General features: G+C 49.9%; 1 protein-coding gene across 2 annotated transcripts in view; it reads right to left on the bottom strand.

Moving 5' to 3' along the window:
* The window catches only part of SH3PXD2A (SH3 and PX domains 2A), a 193,263-nt gene that overhangs the window by 90,102 nt on the left and 83,527 nt on the right, over window positions 1-19,634 (bottom strand). For both annotated transcript variants that reach the window (XM_080912611.1, XM_080912612.1), the window contains exons 4-5: window positions 16,568-16,644; window positions 7,392-7,483 (exon numbers count right to left, since the gene is read on the bottom strand). In XM_080912611.1, coding sequence (XP_080768737.1) covers window positions 7,392-7,483; window positions 16,568-16,644 — 169 coding nt within the window. The remainder of the gene's footprint in view (window positions 1-7,391; window positions 7,484-16,567; window positions 16,645-19,634) is intronic.

Here is a 19,634-nt window from a genome sequence, read left to right as displayed (position 1 = left end):
AACCTGCACAACCACTTCTCCCTGCCCCACTGCATCTGCAGCTGCCATTGTCACAGGAGCCTTGGGACTTGAAGGATTCATAGGCATTGGGTAGGTGGAGGAGGAGCTGGGTTCCAGCATGCACCTGGGATGCTCTCATGCCTTCCACCCTCAGACTGTGAGTTTCCTTGCCAAGGCTGTGCCTCAGACATTGGCTCCTTGGTCTCACACTGTGTATGGTCAAACCTGCCTGGTGTCATCAGAGAAGGCTGGCCACAGAGAGGCTAAGGCGGGGTTCTCACTTCAGTTCTGACGTGGACTGACCCTGAGAGGTCACAAACCAGGGAGTTATATACAGAGTAGCCAGCAGTGGTAAGAATGAGCCTTTGGATTTCGAGGAGAAAAGGGGGCTCACCAGTCCCGGGGAGGGGGAACACCTGTCCAGCGGGAGATATCTGGGTGGGCGGGGCTTACTTGTCCTGCTGGAGATGCCCAAGAACCTCAGGCATGAGACAGGAAGCCTGTAGGAATGACAGACACCCACACTCCAACTCCTCCCAAGGCTAGGGGTCAGGGAAGAACAGAAACCACAATATGACTTCAATTTTGTTTTCTTTTTAAATAAAATTTCGATTTTGTCAGAACTTTTTTCAATATACCTCTTCAATGTTTTCAAATAATTTTTCCATATTAGTGTTCCAATTTTATAAGAATTTTTTTCTATATGTCTTAGATTTTCTTATTTTATCATATAAAACTTCAATTTTATCAGAAATTTTTTTCCATGTAAATCTTCAATTTTATTAAAATATATTCTACATACATCTTGAATTTTTCAGAATTTGTCCTCCAATTTTTCAGGAATCTTTTAAATAAATGACTTCAACTTTATCATGTTTTATATTTAAAAGTTCAATTTTATAAAAAATTTCAATATACCTGTTTAATTTTTCAGAAAAAAATTTCCATATTTGTCTTCAATTTGATCAGAAAATTTTCCCAATAAATCTTACATTTTATCAGAAATTTTTGCTATGAATGTCTTCAGTTTTATCAGATTTTTCAATATAACTCTTCATTAAAAAAAAAAACAACTTTTCACATGCACCTTGAATTCTTTCAAAAACTAGGACCCCAGGTCACCCTGTGCCAGCACCCCAGTATTTTCACTATGCTCTTGTTCAAGGGAGCCAGAAACCCCCTGTCAGCTCAGAGAACACCCTTTCTGCCCTCAATGACCTTTGCTGGAGTTGTTGAAGCCGAACATGAGCTTTTGAATCCTTGTTACTCCTGCGGCCCACCCAGCAGGACAGACAGACATGGCAGCTCTGTTACTCGGTGTGCACACGTTTCCTGTGGGCACCTTCGCACCCAGGTGGAAGGGACTCTGGCAGAGGTGTGCAGACTGTGCTCTCTTCCTTCTCATCCCGTCTCTCTCGAACCCACAACCACTGGGTCCAGCTCTTACTCGTTCCTACGAAGGGGCTCTCTGTGCAGTAACCAGTGGCCATGGATGGGTTGCTGATGATGGATGAACGGAGTTACCTGGCCTGGTCTAACCAGGACGCAGCCCAGCATAGGGTGGGGCTGGCTCTCTACCCCAGTACCTAAGGCTGCCTAAGGGAAGAACCTGGAGTGAGGACTGTGTGAGATCCTTCCAAACACTACAGCTAGAGTCAAGCCCATCTGTACAGGATAGGGAATACCTGAACTCTAACTAAAATGTCACGGGGAACGCTGATTCCCTACCTTGCAAGCAGGCCTTGGCTTCCAGTGAGTGTGAGAATGTGGAGACCCCAAAAACAGTCACCTCAAACTCTCAGAAACCTGGCCTCACTGACAAGGTGCCCTTACTCTGTCCCCCTTCTGGGTCTGAGGCGAGGCTCATGGTTCCTGTGTCCTAGACCACCTAGGAAATGGGGAGATGCAGTGACTGTCCCATCTCCTCCTGGGACTTCCCAGTTCTATCAGCTGGTCCAGGAGGAGCCACCGCTGCCAAGCAGGAAGTGGGAGGAGCCTGGACCCATCTACAGAGTCTCCACATCTAACCTTGATCTTTCCCACCATACCTGCTCTGCATCTCCTTCCCAGGAAAGCCTTATTCCTGATCCCCTGAGACAGGCTGTCCCTGTCTCCACATCCAGTGCCCTAGCTCAACTGGACAGCAGCTGAAAATGGCTTCCCTGTGTGCCTGTTCCTGTGTGGCAAGGTCAGAGCCATCACAGGGATGCTAGGGCTCATGCCAAGGCTGCTGGGGTTGGTAATGGAGCCAGGGCTGCTGGGGTTGGTAATGGAGCCAGGGCTGCTGGGGGCAGACTTGGCTTGGGCAAGGGACTTTCCAGAAACACTTTGGCCCCCTGAGTCAGAAAGTAACTGTCCCTCAAGGCAGGCTGGGGCAAGATGGTTCTGATCTGCCCAGGCCCTGCCACCACCCACTTGGAGTCCCTCTGAACATTGGGACATTGTTTTAGGTCTCAACAGAGTGCTCTGTGGCCCCGAGGCTGAAGAACAAAAACTAGTTTAGCAGGACTCAGCCTGTTCCATGAAATTACAAGAATTTCATCAGGGCAGGCTGGACAGGAGGAATAAACAAGAGACCAGAGATCACTGCCTGAGGGGGTCCCTGCCGACACCAAGGGAACAAGGCGTGCTGAGTCAGGGCGAATGGTCCTCTGGACAATGGGCCGTGTTTCTGTGTGGTGGGATGGGGGCTTATCTATTTGTGTCTGTGTGTGTGTGTGTGTGTGTGTGTGTGTGTGTGTGTGTGTGTGTCTGTGTGTGTGTGTGAGTCTGTGTGTGTCTATGTGTGTGTGTGTGAGTCTGTGTGTGTATGTGTGTGTGTATGTCTATCTGTGTGTGTGTGTCTGTGTGTGTGTGTGTGTGTCTGTGTGTGTGTGTCTGTGTATGTGTGTGTGTGTGTCTGTCTATCTGTCTGTGTGTATCTGTGTGTGTGTGTATGTGTGTGTGTCTGTGTGTGTGTGTGTGTCTGTGTGTGTGTCTGTGTGTCTGTGTGTGTGTCTGTGTGTGTGTCTATGTGTGTGTGTCTGTGTGAGTCTGTGTGTGTATGTGTGTGTGTATGTCTGTCTGTGTGTGTGTGTCTGTGTGTGTGTGTGTCTGTGTGTGTGTATGTGTCTGTGTGTGTGTATGTGTGTGTGTGTGTGTGTCTGTGTGTGTGTATGTGCGAGCCGCGCATGCACATGTAGACACTGTACCATGGTGCATGTGTGGAGCTTAGAGGACAACTTGTGGGAATCAATTCTCCTCTTCCACCACATGGGTCCCCAGCCTGAACTCAGGTCACCAGGTTTGAGGGCAAGCACCTTTACCCACTGGGACACCTTGCTCACCCAGTTTTTCTCTTTCTTCGGGACACAGGGTCTCATGTAGCCCAGGCTGTCCTTGAACTCTCACTATGGCCATGTTAAGAGACTCAACACTGTAGCTTAATGTAAGCTTGGTGAGCAGGGAGCTACATGCCTAGTGCCAAGGATGGCTCCTGACCTGAAGTCCCTCTCTCCTCACCCCAAGTCCCACACGGCTCCCCCAGAGCTCACACAGACAGACTAAGAAGTCCCAGCATGAGACTTTCTCGCTCACTAACCTCTTGTGACTACTAGACAAAGGGCCTGGCCCAGGGAGGAGAGGTAGCAGGCCTCCAAGGTAGCATACATGAGTTTTAAAATCTGCCTCCCTGCTTCTTGGCTGTGTGCTTTGGTGCTTTGGAATCACTACTGGATACCAAGGATGAAAGACTCTTCCTCAGGTGGCCTGAGATGTAAATGACAAAATAATGTGTGGGGTACACAGGGTGAGGCCAGTGAGGCAGACACTCTCTCTTTCTGCTCTCCTCTCTTATCAGGATGCACACCACACACACACACACACACACACACTCGTGTGCACTCTCACACATGTGTTTGCATACATACACACATTCACACATGTGTACACTCTCACCACGTGTGTATACATGCACACATGTATGCAGACACATACTCACATGCATGTGTATGCAGACACACACACACACACACACACACACACACAACTTTTTACATGCTAGCATTCCAAGAACACAGCTACAGATAGAAATGTCAGTTAGATTCAATATGGCAGCATTAGGTGGTGAGGCCTTAGGCAGTGATTAGGCCATGAGAGGGAAGCTACATGGATGGGACCAATATCTTCTAAGAGAACCCAGATAGGGGGCTGGAGAGATGGCTCAGAGGTTAAGAGCACTGGCTGTTCTTCTAGAGGACCTGGGTTCACTTCCCAGTACCCACGTGGCTGCTCACAACTATTTGTAACTCCAGTTTCCGGGGATCTGACACCCTTACATGAACATGTATGTAGGCAAAACTACCAGTGCACATAAAATGAAAATAAGTAGAATAATAAGACAGACAGAGAGACAGAAGAAGACCCAGAGAGCTTTGTATGGTATAAAGATGGTTGTCTATGAAGCAGGAAGTAGTTCCATCTTTGCCTATTGGACATTTTCCTGGCTTAAGATCCCATCTCTTAAGATTACTTAACTATTACTGCGATACAGCTTCTGAAACAGATGTGTGAGTCTGGGGCCACTCACACTGCTAACAAGAGTCAAGAAGCAGGACACAGCAGATCTCTTAGTAAGTTCTATAGAGAAACAGGAAGCTGTGGGGGTGCTGGGAGGTTCAGGGAAGGAAGGGAGGAAGGAAGGAAGGAAGGAAGGAAGGAAGGAAGGATGGCTGTCCACATGGAGAAGGAGGTATGAGAAATTCTCTTGGGGGCTGCATGTCCCATGCCCAGAAGCCGTTGTACCAAGGACCTGTGGGGTTTGAATATGCTTGGCCCAGAAAGACACACTATTTGGAGGTGTGGCCTTGTTGGATAAAGTGTGTCACTGTGGGCGTGAGCTTTAAGACCCTTATCCTAGCTGCCTGGAAGCCAGTCTTCTTCTCCTAGATGCCTTCAGAACACCTGCATGCTGCCACACTCCCATCTTGATGATAATGGACTGAACCCCTGAACCTGTAAGCCAGCCTCAATGAAATAATGTCCTTATGAGACTCGTCTTGGTCATGGTCATGGTGTCTCTTCACAGCAGTAGAACCCTGACTAAGACGGGCCCTGAGTGTGCATGGCCAGCAGGTTTGACTTTTCAGAGTGGAAAAAGGAGGACGAGCATGTGTTATCAGAGGGAGGTGACCACTTGGACTCTAAGTGACAGGAAGATTGACCTGGGCGTGAGGGGGTGGCATGATCTAATCACAGGGAGCTGAGGCAACTTGAGAGACCAAACAGGAGGCCAATGGTTCATCGCGGTGATGAGCTGGGCCTGGGGCAGGCAAAGGGAGGGCTAAACTCAGACGGAGTGGGGAGATGGGCTGAAGGAAGTACCTGCTGGGTGTGCTGAGGGAGGGCAGCAAAAAAAAAAAAAAAAAAAAAAAAAAAAAAAAGTACAAAAATGCCAGGGGCTAAGATGTAAGCCAGGTGCTTGAAAGAGCATCCTGTTCTGTACTGCGCCGAAATGCACATGGGTCAGTCCGTGTGTTCGAAGTCAGGGGAATCACTGCCCCAGAGCAACCTTCCTGGGATGTCTGCAGAAGATGCTGCACCGCGCCTGCTCTGTGCCGAGCTCATCAAAGAATCTAGAAGAGTTCCTTTCTGTGCCAGGACACTCTGGACACCACAGTGGCCTATGAGGGGATCAAAGCCTAGAGCGACTGCCCACCTCCTCAAGACTGAAAACCAAGAGCTCCCGAAGCACCTTGGGGGGGGGGGAAGGAGGGCAGGTTGTCTGCCAAATTCCAATGCAATGCACTGGTTTTGATAATTTGATAACTCTCCTCAGAGTTGCCACAAGTCAAAATATTCTGCTATATGATCCGTGTTTATGTTTCAGGATGGGGAGCAGGGGCACGAACGGTGGTCTAGAAAGGTAAGCAGCCCTCAGCCCTCAGAGGGAGGGGCAGGCAGTCGGCCCAGGGTCACAGAGAGGCCTGGGCTCTTTCACGGTGGACAGAGTAAGGGATACAAGTCTCCCCTTGGGGAGGGAGGCGGGGTCCAGAGGCAGAGCAGAGAACTCTCTTCTCACAGCCTGCCACACTTCTTGAGCCACAGGTCATGCAGAAAGAGGCAGCCAGCTCCTGTCTCCATGGTGACATAAAAGGCCAAATGCTTTTCACCCTGTTCCTGCTGGGCTGTGCTCTCTGCAAGGCAGACTGTGCCATGAGTCACAGCCTGTCCTGTCCCCAGGCTCAGGCAGACAATAGTGTGAGTGTTTATACTGTGTACCAGCAGTACCCACTGGCTTACCTCAGGGGCCTGTCTTGCTACCACCACGTGTCCAGCATCAGCTTGTGCCCAGGACAGGAAAACGGAATTCTAGACGTTGCACAAATGGTCAAAGAGCCTTGAGTGACAACAACTGACTTCAGAGTGTGACCCGAAGCAGTCATCCCTCATTTCCTGGGCTGGTGTTGGGGTGCTACCATTCTTGAGAGGGCGTCTCTGGAGGTGGGCACGAGGCTAGTCTGTATTGTACAGCATTAGTGCACAGGACCGCATGTGAAATGGGACCCATTCATTTAGCTGACTGGTAAGAAGCAGAATTGGCTGGAATAAAGGCAGGTTCATTGCTTCCAACCACCAACACTGCCCTCTTTCCCTGTCAGCCCCTGAACATGGCATCCCACCACCCAGAACGTGTGGTGTCCTCTCCACCATGATGTGAGGAGAAGGAAAGGCCGTCACAGCTGGGAACAAGCAAAACCGGACCCAGAGCCATGGTTTACCCTAGAGAGTGAGGAAGGAGCAGAGGAGGGTAGAGAAGACAGAGAACCAGTGCTCTTAACCGCTGAGCCATCTCTCCAGCTCCTTCTGCCCACTTTTGAGATGGGTCTTACTATTCAGGCCTGGCTAACCTTGAACTCACAGAGATCCACCTGCCCGTGCCTCCTGAGAGCTGGCATGAGACACCATGGCTGGCTTTCACTTCTTTTAAAATAACTTAATCATGCATGCATGTGTATATATAGATATAGATATAGATATAGATGTAGATGTAGATGTAGATGTAGATGTAGATATAGATATAGATAGACAGACAGACAGACAGACAGACAGACAGACAGACACACACACACACACACACATATATATAGCGTGTGGTTAATGTATACAAAATTGCTCAATGCCGCGAAGCATAAGGAACACTGACTGTTCCCTGACTTTAAAAGTTATAAGAATCATGGCGTATATGCCCGCTGACGATAGGCGACCTTTGACCTTGACAGATAGATTGCTATAGCAACCCTCTGCAGATTGTCTATTGGATGTGCCCTTAGCTGGGTGACAATGCCACAGTGCTAGGTCTCCTTCCCCACAGGCCTCCGATTCGACTCATGCCTCCCAATCACACTACTCACTCTTTTGGGGGGTTGACGTCCTCAGGCCGTGCCTCAAAGAACCGGAAGACTTCGTCACACTGTGAAATGTGGGGAGGCAGCCGGACAAGCGCCTGTGAAAGACAAGGAGAGAAGTCATTGGGTATGGGGACCCAGATAGTGTCAGTGGGGGTGGGGAGGTGGGGGTGCAGGGGTGCAGGAGGCTGGAGAGTGGTGATCTTCAAGCCCTATGCCATGGGAACATAGTCAACCAGCCAGACAACAGGGAACTGAAATAAAAATAATCCATATATCAACCCATTCATCCATAATAAAAAGTTTGGATCCTCGGGGAGCCGGATGTGGCTTCTGTAACCCCTGCACTCCTCAGTCCAGGGGCACGCAGAGAGCCCCGGAAGCTCATGGACCAGCCAGCCTGGTGTAAACACAGAATGAAGAATGGGGAGACCCTGTTTCAAACACGGTCCAAGGCAAGGACTGACGCCTGAATTTACCCTGATCTCTACACATACTGTGACACGCATGAGCCCTCGTTCACGCACACAAACATGTATACACACGCGCACACACACATATCACACCCACACTCTCGAACAAAGATTAAACAACAACAGACCTAACCAGTCAACTAATCTGCCAGATGACTAATAGTCAGCCATCCAGCCAATGGATAAATCGGTAACTGTGTGGTGGTTTGAATGAGAACATCCCCAAGGGGGTTCTGGCGTTTGAACACAATGCCCAGTCAGTGGGAAATTCGGAGGAAGTGCATCACTGGGAGCCAGTCATTCCTCAGGAGCTCTGAGGGAACCTCCTCCTACCCAAACACTAAGTCTGAGGCCCTTAACCTAACAAGGCGAGGTTCAGAGCAGGTGCAGAGCCTAAACCAATCAGGAGGGTGCTCACCTTACAAGCCTTCCCTTTCCTAATGACACCTGTGTCACAGAGTTATGTTTCCTAGATCACTGACTAGTGTCAAGAAGGATGGAAGAGGATGACAGAGTCAAGCTGGACCGAAATGAGATGCAGGGAGGACTGGGAAGGTAAACTGAGGAAGGGGTCACACCCAAGTACAATGACCTGGAAGCAGCATAAAGATAGAATGGTTGGGGTGCAGGCGGCAAGGAAATTGGGAGGGGGAGGCAGGGCTTGTCGGAGTACGGTTCCTGGTACACTGGAAGGTACTGGAAGGCTAGGCGTGAAGGATGAGGAGAGGGAATCCTATGATGATTAAGTCTAGCCAAGATGCCCACGGTCCTGAGACGGCGAGGCTCCTGCTGAATTGGGTATCAGAACTACTGCTCTACAGCCAGGGACACATAGAGGCCAGGCCTGGCCCCAGCTAAAAGGTGGGGTGGAAGACAGGGCCCCTCCCTCAGAATGGGAGAAATACTGGAATAAGGAAAAACTCTTGGATCAGTCAGGACAGTCAAAGTAGGGCAGAGGGACACGGCCAAAGGAACCAAGGGCTGGAGCCAGGAGGAAAGAGAAGCCCAGGGTTTGGGGGAACCCATGGTTACACAGCACAAGAGAGCACCTGATAAGACACTGTCACATGCTGGGGTGCCCTGAGCTCCACACCAGGACCTACTTTAGAGGCTCCACCCAGCACCCTGCAGACTAGTGATCCTTTCTGAGTGAATCCTGGGAACTCCCAGGACAGCCCCACCCCCACATTACAGATGAAGAAAGATTCATGGAGAACACTGTCCTGGGCCACCCATGGGGCCTGGGAAGACTGAATATAAGCCTTGTGCAGACAGGGCCTTTAGTTTGTTCTGGTGACAGTGACTCAGAGCAGAAACTCAGTTAATATTGAATGAATGAATGAATGAATGAATGAATGATGAATTAAAAGAGAGTAAACAATAGGGCCTGATGTCCAGGGGCCACTGCCCAAGAGCAGTGAGATGAAGGAGACCCTTGGGTGGTCACAAGACCAGACCCCAGCATAAGAGAGCATCTTGCAATTCTTCCTTTAACTTCATTTTTTTTCCCTAGAGGCTGAGGCTTTGCAAAGGTCTCCATCCCACCACCCACCCTCAACAGCCAGGATACAGCAAAGAAGGAAAAAGAAGCCACAAGTCTGTGCTGGACCTTGTCCCAGATGCCAGTCCCTCCAACCACCCGGCAACGGGAGGGCTCCTTAGCATGTCTGTGTGTGACGCTGGAAGGCAAGCGTGACATACCCTCTGGAGAGCACACCAGGCGACACACTGCCTTCATTTACAGCCAGGACATTGATGCTGTTGTGAGGAAGGAGCTCCGACTAGGGCAGCAGCAGAATCCAGGTGCTCAAAATGTGTGCAACTGAGTGAATCTGGCCCTGAGGTTCACCAGGTTACCTTACATACAAGGCACATTCTGTGTTCTCCCCAAGGAAGGCTAGAAGGAAAAAAATGACTAAGACAGAGGGGGAAGCAGGGGAGAAAAAGGGAGGAGGGAGTAGCCAGGTATGAACCAAAGAGCTCCTCAGGGCAGCAGGTCAGTGCTCCCAGGAAAGGTTTCAAGGAGTTGAAGTCGGCAGAACCAAGGGAAGGCATCACCATGTTGGGGCTGTGTGCTGTGGAGGTCAGGATAACCTCAGAAAGGCAAGGTTCAGCCAGGACTCTACTGGACGCCTGCACCCCTATGAACAGAGGGCTCTTCATGCTGAGAGAGAAAGAGAGAGAGAGAGAGAGAAGGAGGGAGGGAGGGAGGGAGGGAGGGAGGGAGGGAGAGAGAGAGAGAGAGAGAGAGAGAGAGAGAGAGAGAGAGAGAGAGAGAGAGAGAGGAGGGAGGAGAGGGGAAGGTGCTTGGGGCAGAGGACAAGTGTGCCACAGATGAAGTCTTTCGGTGGATTACAGTGACATCTTGACTTAACATTGAATCCTGACTGCTGGCCAACAAGAGAGGTTCCCAGCCAGGAGCAACTTTGCCAAAAGCACTTGGCAAAAGTGGCTGGTGCTGAGTGGCCTGTTCCCGGGCCACACCAGTGCTGGTGCTGGGAAGCAGGAACCCAAGCTGGGCCACACTGAGCAAGGCAGGCTGGGTCCCAGCTTAGGTCTAGGGTTCTGCTGATAGACTTCCTCAGCGAATGCCTGGTGGGAAGTGAAGCCAAGCAGCCCCGGGTGTGGGTCCTGTCTCTGCTCGTCACAGGCTGCCATCCCCCCTGAGCTCAACACACTGGATGCGATAGTGTAACTGTCACCAGGTATGGGACGAATCGGAGGCATCCAGCGCAGTGGCCCAGGTGGTACTGAGCAAACTCCAGGTGCATCTTAGCTGCTACATCATTGCCATTCTTGATGGCAAAGCAGTGACACGCCAGAACTCCAGGATGTGTTGGCTGATCCTGCCCCCGGCACAGTCACTATGTATTTGTTGTGTGACTCTGAGCATCATCCCTCTGGTTGTCACTTCTTCCAGGATAAAAAAAAGAAAAAATACCCTAGTTCCGGAATCTCAGATGAAAATGGCCTCTGTGGGTACGTATGAGATGGTGCCTGGCAGGCCCTGCTTTCCTGGCCTGGGCCATTGCCACGGTCCTTAGCACAGCGAAGTCCCCGAGACCTGAGAAATTCTGCAGGAGTTGCAGGAGTATTGCCAAGGCCAGTTTACTAGCAACAAGAACAGCCTAGGAGTCTGGCTCCTGGGCTCTATCACATCAGAAGAAGAGGTTGTGACCATGGCTCTAATTTCACAGAGGAAACTAAAGCCCAGAGCCGCGAGTCCGAGGAGAGCAGGGTACAGGCAGCTAAGGCCTCCTAGCCGGTCGGTAACATTGTTCTGTGTCCAGAGGCTCTATGCAGATCCAGGCTTTCTGCTTCCGGCATTCTGCACTGGTATCTGAGAGGCCCTTCAAGGACATCAGTGAGATATGTCTGACCTATGGCTCTCACAGTCTTCCTATAGAGTATGGTCCAGGTGACACTATAGGGTGACCTCAGACACTGGCCAAGGGTGAATGAGTCTGCCTTCACACCCTTGTGTCCAGGCAGGAGAGTGTGCAGAGGGGGAGGGGAATGGGGACAGTCTAGCCTTCAGGCAGCGCAGACACCAGTCCCTGCAGGGTATCTGCTAAGTGACTCCTGGCCTTCCAGCCTTGCCTTTTAGTGACTGACTGGTGAAGCCACTGGGGATGAAGGAAGGCCGGGGTGTAGGGTACCTAGCTGGGACTGCTGCTGCTCTGGTCTGCCTGGCCTTCCAGTGCATACTTTTTCTGTCCTGATCTGTCTCAGAGGCTCCGGTTCTTGTCTTGCTCCTAGACTGTTTTCTTAGCACCCAGTGCCAGGGCAGATGAGTCATGCTGAGCAAGGTGGGGGCAGAGAGAGAGACAGTGAAAGATAGAGATAGAGATAGATAGATAGATAGATAGATAGATAGATAGATAGATAGATAGAGAGAGAGAGAGAGACAGTGAGAGATAGAGATAGAGATAGAGAGAGAGAGAGAGAGAGAGAGAGAGAGAGAGAGAGAGAGAGAGAGAGAGAGGAGAGAGAGAGATTCCTTTGGGAAATGCCAGAGGGATGAGAATGGCAGGTCAGATCTGTCATCTCAGCACTCAGAAGCCTGAGTGTAATGTAGCAGAATCTTCTTAAATTAAAACTTTCCATCTTGGAGGGAAGCTAGTTAAGACCCAGATGTTAGAAAGGAGGTGAAGTAACCAGATGTTCTAAGTAGAGGTGAATCTTTTCATCCTGGGCAGAGCGTTAAGCAGAGAAAGTAAAGGCTTCACAGGAAGTCCCTGAAACTGATCAGATTCACTGGGTCCCACCCTCCCCCAAGCATCCTGTTTCTATACTGATACTGGCCAAGTGTAAGGACTGCTCAGAAAGTCTCAGATTACAGAGTTGCCTGGAAGAGACTCATCTAGCTGAGTTATCTGGAAAAGACATTCTTTGACTAGCTTCCTGCAGGTTATCTGCTTACAGCTTTTGTGAACTGTCACCCATAGTGGGATAGGCTTTGCTGATGAGGCCATCATCGTAAGTCAGTTCTGCTCCTGTAAGTAATCCCTCACCCATATTCTTATGAGTAGCCCCACTAAAACGAATTGGTTCACCACTTGGACTTTGGTGATATCCATACTTTTCTGTTATCGGTTCCCTGTCTGGGTGAGTAGACTTTTGCTCACATCTCAAAAAGGAGAGTGCCACTCACCATTGGGACAGGGACTTGCTTGTGATTTTGGGACTGACATGGGCTATATAATGAGACCCTGAGTCACAGCAAGCAAACAAAGGGCAGGAGCCGACAAAGCTGTGGGACAAAATGTACATGTCACTGGCCATGAGGTTGGTGGCAGTGGGAGGTGACTAAGGGGTCACAGACCTATCATTTGACAGCAGAGCTGGGGGAAGCACCCCCTGGATGGCAGTGAGCACCAACCTCTGTGAGCATATCTTCTTGACCTTGGAAAGGGCAGGGGCTTCTCAGACAACTGCAGTACAGAACTCTCTCTCTCTCTCTCTCTCTCTCTCTCTCTCTCTCTCTCTCTCTCTCTCTCTCTCTCTCGCTCTCTCTCTCTCGTTGCTTTGTTTGTGGATTTTTGTTTATTTCACTTTATTTTGATTCTCTGAGACTGGGCTTCTCTGTGTAGCCCTGGCTGTCTTGGAACTCGCCAGGAAGACCAGATTAGACTTGAATTCAGAAATCCACATGACTCTGCCTCCTGAGTGCTCCCTAGGATTAAAGGCTGTGTCACCGTGCCAGGCAGACCTTACTTTTCTAATTCAGCAGGATGAAAGGCCAGCCGGAATGGCCTTGCTCTAACAAATTCATAAAGTCCTGCTTGAGAAACCACATCCCCATAGTGAACTCCCGATCTAGCCACCAGCCCCACTCCGTGATGCTCGCACACTGTTTGATCAGGTCAGGAGATCTTCTTATATACCTTCTTATAGACCCCATTATGAGAGCTCCCCTGTTCAAAGCCTGATCCCTAGAAGGTAAGATGCTGTGGGCTTCCTCCTCTGCTGACACACCTTCAGCTATGGACCCTCAGGCTCCACAGCTCAGGAAGCGCTGATCTGGGCCATACCTTACAGCCACAAGTCCTCCTTTGCCTCCGCCCACCTCCATTAACTTTGCTCTTTAACTTCTTAAAGCAATAAAAAGCCTGGCCAAAGCCACCAGCTTAGAAACAGTGAATGTCCTTTAAAGATGGGGGAAAAAAGATATTGATCTGAAGGGGAGACAGACAGACAGAGAGAGAGAGAGAGAGAGAGAGAGAGAGAGCGAGAGAGAGAGAGAGAGAGAGCTCAGAACCATTCATTCACTGTTGACCCAGGCCAATATGGACAAAATTCAAACCTGGGTTTCACTGGGAATAGAAGCAACACTTATCTTCCTGGAGGCTAAGGAACAGTTAAAGGCTTGGTTCTCATTTTAAAATTTGTAGGATTTTCATATAAATAGTAAAAAAAAGGCGGGGGGGTCTCAGTATTTACAGTTCAGTATGTAGCTGAGGGTGACCCCCGATTCTCCTGCCTGAACCTCCTACGTGCTTGGGTCAAAATATTGGAGTTATAAAATGTTAGAACAGAAAATGTCTTGGTTACTTTTAAGTTGCTGTGACAAGACATAACCAAGGCGGCTTATAAAAGAAAGCATGTAATTTGGGGCTCATGATTATAAAGGGTAGTCCAAGGCCATCATGGCTGGGAGCACAGTGGGAGGCAGAGAGAGAGAGAGAGAGAGAGAGAGAGAGAGAGAGAGAGAGAGAGAGAGAGAGAAGTAAGGTAAAATGATGTCATGGGCTTTTGAAGCCTCAAAGCCCACCCCCAATAACACACCTCCTCCAACAAGGTCACACCTTCCCAAACAGTTCCACCAACTGGGGACAAAAATATATGTGCATGGGGAGGGGGGTTCCCATTCAAACCACCACAGAAAGGGACCTTACCAGGAAGAGCTCAGTATAGGGGCCACATTACTGAAGTCACTTAGCAGTGATATGCATTCCGGAGCAACCCCTGTAGGGCTGTGATTTCCTGTGGTTTCCATTCCCCTTTGTTTGGGGTCACATGGCTAGTGAGGATGCCAGACCAGACCCCAGCTCTTCTCTAACAATCTTTAGGTAAAACGTGTTGTTCTTCTCTCCCTGGATTCTTTGAGTCAGCCAAGAATGGCCTCTTCCATCTTCCTATAGGTGTTGCCAGGCCCACGTAGGAAAGGCTGTCAAGGGTGTGACCTCTTCTGACATTCCTTGCCTTACTCCCTAAAGTCAAAGTTTCTCACTGAATCTGGAGCTCACTTCCCCACCCCCAGGCTGGTGTCGAGCCCCACGGATCTTCCTGTGTCTGTTCACCCCTGTGTGTGTGTGTGTGTGTGTGTGTGTGTGTGTGTGTGTGTGTGTGTGTGTGTGTGTGTGTGGTGGGGGGCTTACAGGTGCATGAGGCCACATCTGGCTTTGTACATAAATGGTAGGGACTTAAACTCAAATCCTCTCACACCCAATACATGCTGCTACCCACTGAGCCATCCCCCGCTTCCCCGTTGGCTGGAGAGATGGCCCACGTTCAATCACCAGCTCACAACCATCTGTCCCAGAGGACCCAACACCTTCTCTGGCACCCACGGCACTGTATACACACAATGCACGGGTATCTGTTCAGGCAAGACACTCAACACAGAGAATAAAAACAAGTGTAAAGGCTGAAGAGATGGCTTGGTGGCATGTGCTTGGTGGCATGTGCCTTTACTTGCCAGCCCCTTCCCTGAAACTCCTGAGTCACATTCCACAGTCGGGATGAATGAGCACTAGAACTGTTCGGTTCGCTTGCAGAGGTTGTGAGCGTCAGACCCAGGGCTTTAAGCATGTGCTACCATTACAGTGTTTCTGTAACCAGTGGTTTTTCTGAAACATGACCTTGTCACCTATTCCAGACTGGTGTCAGGCTCATCCTCTCCCCTCCTGCCTACAGGATTACAATCAGGTACCACTATGCCCAACTTAACTATTCTATTTCTATGAAAGCCCGTGGTGTCGTGAGTGACAGTACATTACTTAATGCTTTTTGTTTATTCTTATTAGTTATCTTTATACTTTATATTTTATAATATAAATTATATTATATTATAGGTATTGAACAGACTAGGCAAGGGCTCTACCCACGGAGACACCCCATCCTTTACTTAATTTTAATCCTAGTTATTTTTTTTAAAGATTTATTTATTCTTATACTTGGGTGTTTCGCCTGCCTGTATGTCTGTGAACTGGGCATACAGAAGGCTGTGAGCTGCTGTGTGGGTTCGGGGAAATAAACTCGGGTCCTCTACAAGAGCAGCAAGTGCTCGTAACTGCTGAGCCACCTTCTAGAACCATTTTAAATACACTTAGAAGCTTTACTTACTTATTTAATACCAATGTCTGTATCTTTAATAATAAAAGGCAGCTGCTGAATGCCTTCCTCTGAGCCACAGAGCACATGAATATCCAAAGCACCTCAGTTCACTCTGCCCCTGTGGTGGAAGGCCCACCACGTTTCCTGTGAGCATTGGAAACAGGCTGAAAATGTGAGGTAAGTTCGTAAAGCTAGACAGGGCTTTGAACCCAAACAGTCTGGATGTCTATGTACCAGCAACGCTAATGAGTATCTTCCGGGAGGTCCTACACTATATAATCAGTATAGAAACGGGATATTAAAGCCTTGAGTTCCGAATTAGCACAATGCTCCCCAAAACAAAAACATGAGCAGAAAGACAAACAAGGTCTGCTTTGTGACATACTGTCTGCTCCTTGACATTGTCTATTTCGGTGTTGTGTATATACAACACACACACACACACACACAGAGAGAGAGAGAGAGAGAGAGAGAGAGAGAGAGAGAAACACCAACCAGAGAGTACATTGGCATCTATTAAAACTTATGTGAATAAACAAATGTGTGTTCCAGATGCCACCATCCTTAGAACTCGACTCAAGCCACACTCAAAAGAAAATCAAAGAAATAAGCTGCCTACCTCCAGCAAACACCACCCCTAGGGTCGATTCCACACACGGCTCCCAGGCTGACAGAAGATCTAACCCAGCACTTCATAAACATGGATGCATTCCAAAGTGGGTGGAGCCTCTGCCCCTCTGCCCCCAACAGTGGTCTAGCCCCAGGAGTGACTGGTCCCAAGTAGCAGTCACTCCATACTGCCCACCCTCAGCCAGGAAACACCGGGCCGCGGGTAGTCCTGTTCCTCCCTTGCCCCAGCCCCAGCCTTACCCTGCAGTACTCATTGATGGGTTTCAGTCTCTTCACAGCCACGTCACGGATGTGGCTTCTCCGGAAGAGGATCTTGCCTGGAAGAGAAAGCCTAGTGAGCAGCAATTCTTGTTAAAGCTGCCAGGGAGAACCCCGTTTCAACCGGTCCCCACACACACCACCTCAGCCCCTGCCAACAAAGCAACAGAGAAACTGTTACCTTTCCTGGGGGGCAGGAGGTGCCCAAGGCTGAGGGCCCAGGGCCTCTCACTGGAGGCTGCCATCTTGGGCTTCTGTGAACAACCTAGTCAACTCACCTTGTCTGGGTCTATGACAAGATCAATACCCAATGTGAGGGCGTGGCTTTCTAGTTACCTCACAAGTAAATATGAGAAGAGGCCCAACCCGTATGCTATGTTTTGTCTTCCAGCCCCTCCTTAAGAGATCAGCATTCCTTCCTGCTAGCCAGGCAAAAGATTCCTATTCTTAGCTTAGGTGGGTGGCTATTTCCAGGGTAAGACAAGCAACTAGAGACTATGGCTGTGCTAGTCAGACTGTCCACTGGCCTCTCTGAACACAAAGCCTGCAGCCATTCAGGCTGGGACATCCCACAGACAGGTATGGGCAAGGCTCACAGGAAGTCCTGGTCTCTCAGGTCTCGCTCAGTCACGATGAACAATTCAGTGTGTTCAGTCATCGCAAACACATCAACACTTGGGCACATCCAATCAGGAGTACATCAATCCGTGGTTCTTTTCCAGGCTAATAAATGTAGCTGGCTCTATCCCAGAATCCCTGTGCTGGGGAACTGAACCCCAAGATCTCACATATACTAGGCAAATGCTCTATGACTGAGCCACAAGGCCGTATACACTGACACTTCAGGGTCCAGTGGGCATCAGTGTCTCTCCTTCAGAAACCTTGCTTGAGGATTACATAGCTTGAAATTAATCATCTAGAATATCACAACACATTACCCATTCCTAGGGCACCTGAATCATTCCACCGTGTGTTATGCACAGGTGACATATCAAGGTACCCAGCAGGGCACACCCATCTGCCCCACTGTCCTTTGAAGAAGGCCCTCCATGTTAGCCCTTGTAGTGCCAATAGGGCTAACCACATCCCCTAGCAAGAGGTAAGCACATGCCACAGCCTAACCAACCAGAGGCACAGTGATCAGCTCAGTCCTGGGCAGGACCCAACCTGAGCTGATGAGGTTCAGCCCGGAGCCTTCTCTTTCCCACAGTGCTAACTCGACTCGATGAAAGCCTGGTGCCCCCAGTGGCCAACTGTATTACTGCTATCACCGAGAGCTGTATCCAAGGGCATCCATTCTGCTCCTTCCGGCTGCCCTGTAAAAGAGCAGTAGGAGACCTTGGGTCCTGGGAGAGAAGGCTGCAGTGGCCTCCGACTTCCCTGTGGCCACAGGATAGGACACCAGCCCTGAATAGGTGAGAACATCCAGAGGGTGTGACCTCATTCTCCAGTCTGCTGCCAGGATCCACCCAGCATGGCCTGTCCTACAGAATGTGCTCTGGTAAGCCCCTGCAGGCGTCCACACCACCCCATCCCCACCGGAGCATCTGCCCCAAGCTCCTCTCTGCCCAAGCGCCTGCCCACCTGCAGATTCGAACTCCATACACCACAGGATTCCTTTGCAAAGAAGCCAAATAGTGATTGACTAAGATACTAGTGACAAGAGTCCTCGTGGGAGAAAAATGTCCTCAGTGTCCAAGCCTCTTGGTCTGTCTCTTTTCCTTTTTGGTTGTTTGTCACTTTGTTGCTCATATGTCACAGGCACATATGTATGTGGCTGTGGGGAGACTGTGTAAAGCGGCCTTTGTCATTAAGCAGATGACTGGTACAAAGAGACCACTCTCAGGACTGATAAAATGGGTGTCCCTGGGCTGGAGTTCTGGGCTTCCCATTAGAGCCAGCTGTTTGTCAGACCAGCCAGACTCCATGATACCAGATGTCTAGAGGTGCCCAGCAGGACCCTAAAGGACCATAGGAGAAATGGAAGAATCCAACAGCAGCCTAGAGAGGTCTCACCCTCCAAATGCGGCACCCTTTCTCATCCTATGAGAGGATAGAAGAGAGGGAGGGAAGAAGATGTGGAACCCATCGGGGTCCCCTTGCAAGTGTTTATGCAGAAGCCAGCTGCACCTCTGGCAGCCTTGAACTGGTAACAGATAAAGGAACTGTATTTCTGGCCTCCAGGAAGTATAGAGACTTAGAGAAGGGTGCGTGCGGTGAGGGGAAGAGAAAGCTGATCAAATCTCTCCTGGCTCTGGAGTACAGGTCCCACTGGCTGCTGGAAGGAAGGCCACCATACCATGAGTGATGTCCCCAGCCCCTCCACAAGGATCAGGGGTCATCTGCTACGGTACAGGGCAGCCTGCAGTTAGCTTCTCTGAACCCTAGAAGGGTAGCCGTCTTGAGCAACGATTTTCTTTACTATGCTTTGTCCTCGTCAACCCACAGGGACGGCAGAGAGGGGGCCTGGAAAGGATTCCATGGTTTTGACTTCTTCATGAGGAATCCAAACCACACTGGGAAAGCCAAACCAGGAACCATATTAAAGGGAAAGAGGAAAGGGAGGGAGAGAGGGGAGGGAAATCCCCATTAAGAAAGCTGAGACCACAGGGCATTAAAGGCTGCTTGTAAATGCCCTGCAGCCCCTTTATGCAGACTTGGCTGCTGCAGCTCTTCGAAGCCACGGGAAGCTGCCCCAGTAATGTGATAAACACCACAGGACAGATTATACTCTGACCTGAAATAGACCCAACTCAGCAGGGCTTAACTCACTCCTGGGAGGCAGTTAGAAAGATGCAGGAACTAAGCACCCACACTATCTGGGAACTAAGAGGAGGGTCCTCTTCATGCTATTCAGGCCTGGGCTGAGGAGCTGGAACCTCAAGCAGGAGTCTTGGTTTTCAGGTGTGCCTGACCCAGGCAGCCACGTGTCTGTGTAGCAGACACATCCTTGCTGGGACCTCTACTCACTGTTGGAACCTAAGCTCTACAGACTCTTGAGATGGATCCTCAGTGGGGTTGGGGGCCCGACAGAGGTAAAGAGGAGGAG

Source organism: Micromys minutus, assembly GCF_963924665.1.
Source record: "Micromys minutus genome assembly, chromosome: 2".
NCBI lineage: Eukaryota > Metazoa > Chordata > Mammalia > Rodentia > Muridae > Micromys > Micromys minutus.
The sequence above is the reverse complement of the archived record's forward strand: the minus strand, read 5'-3'. Positions and strand labels throughout refer to the sequence as shown.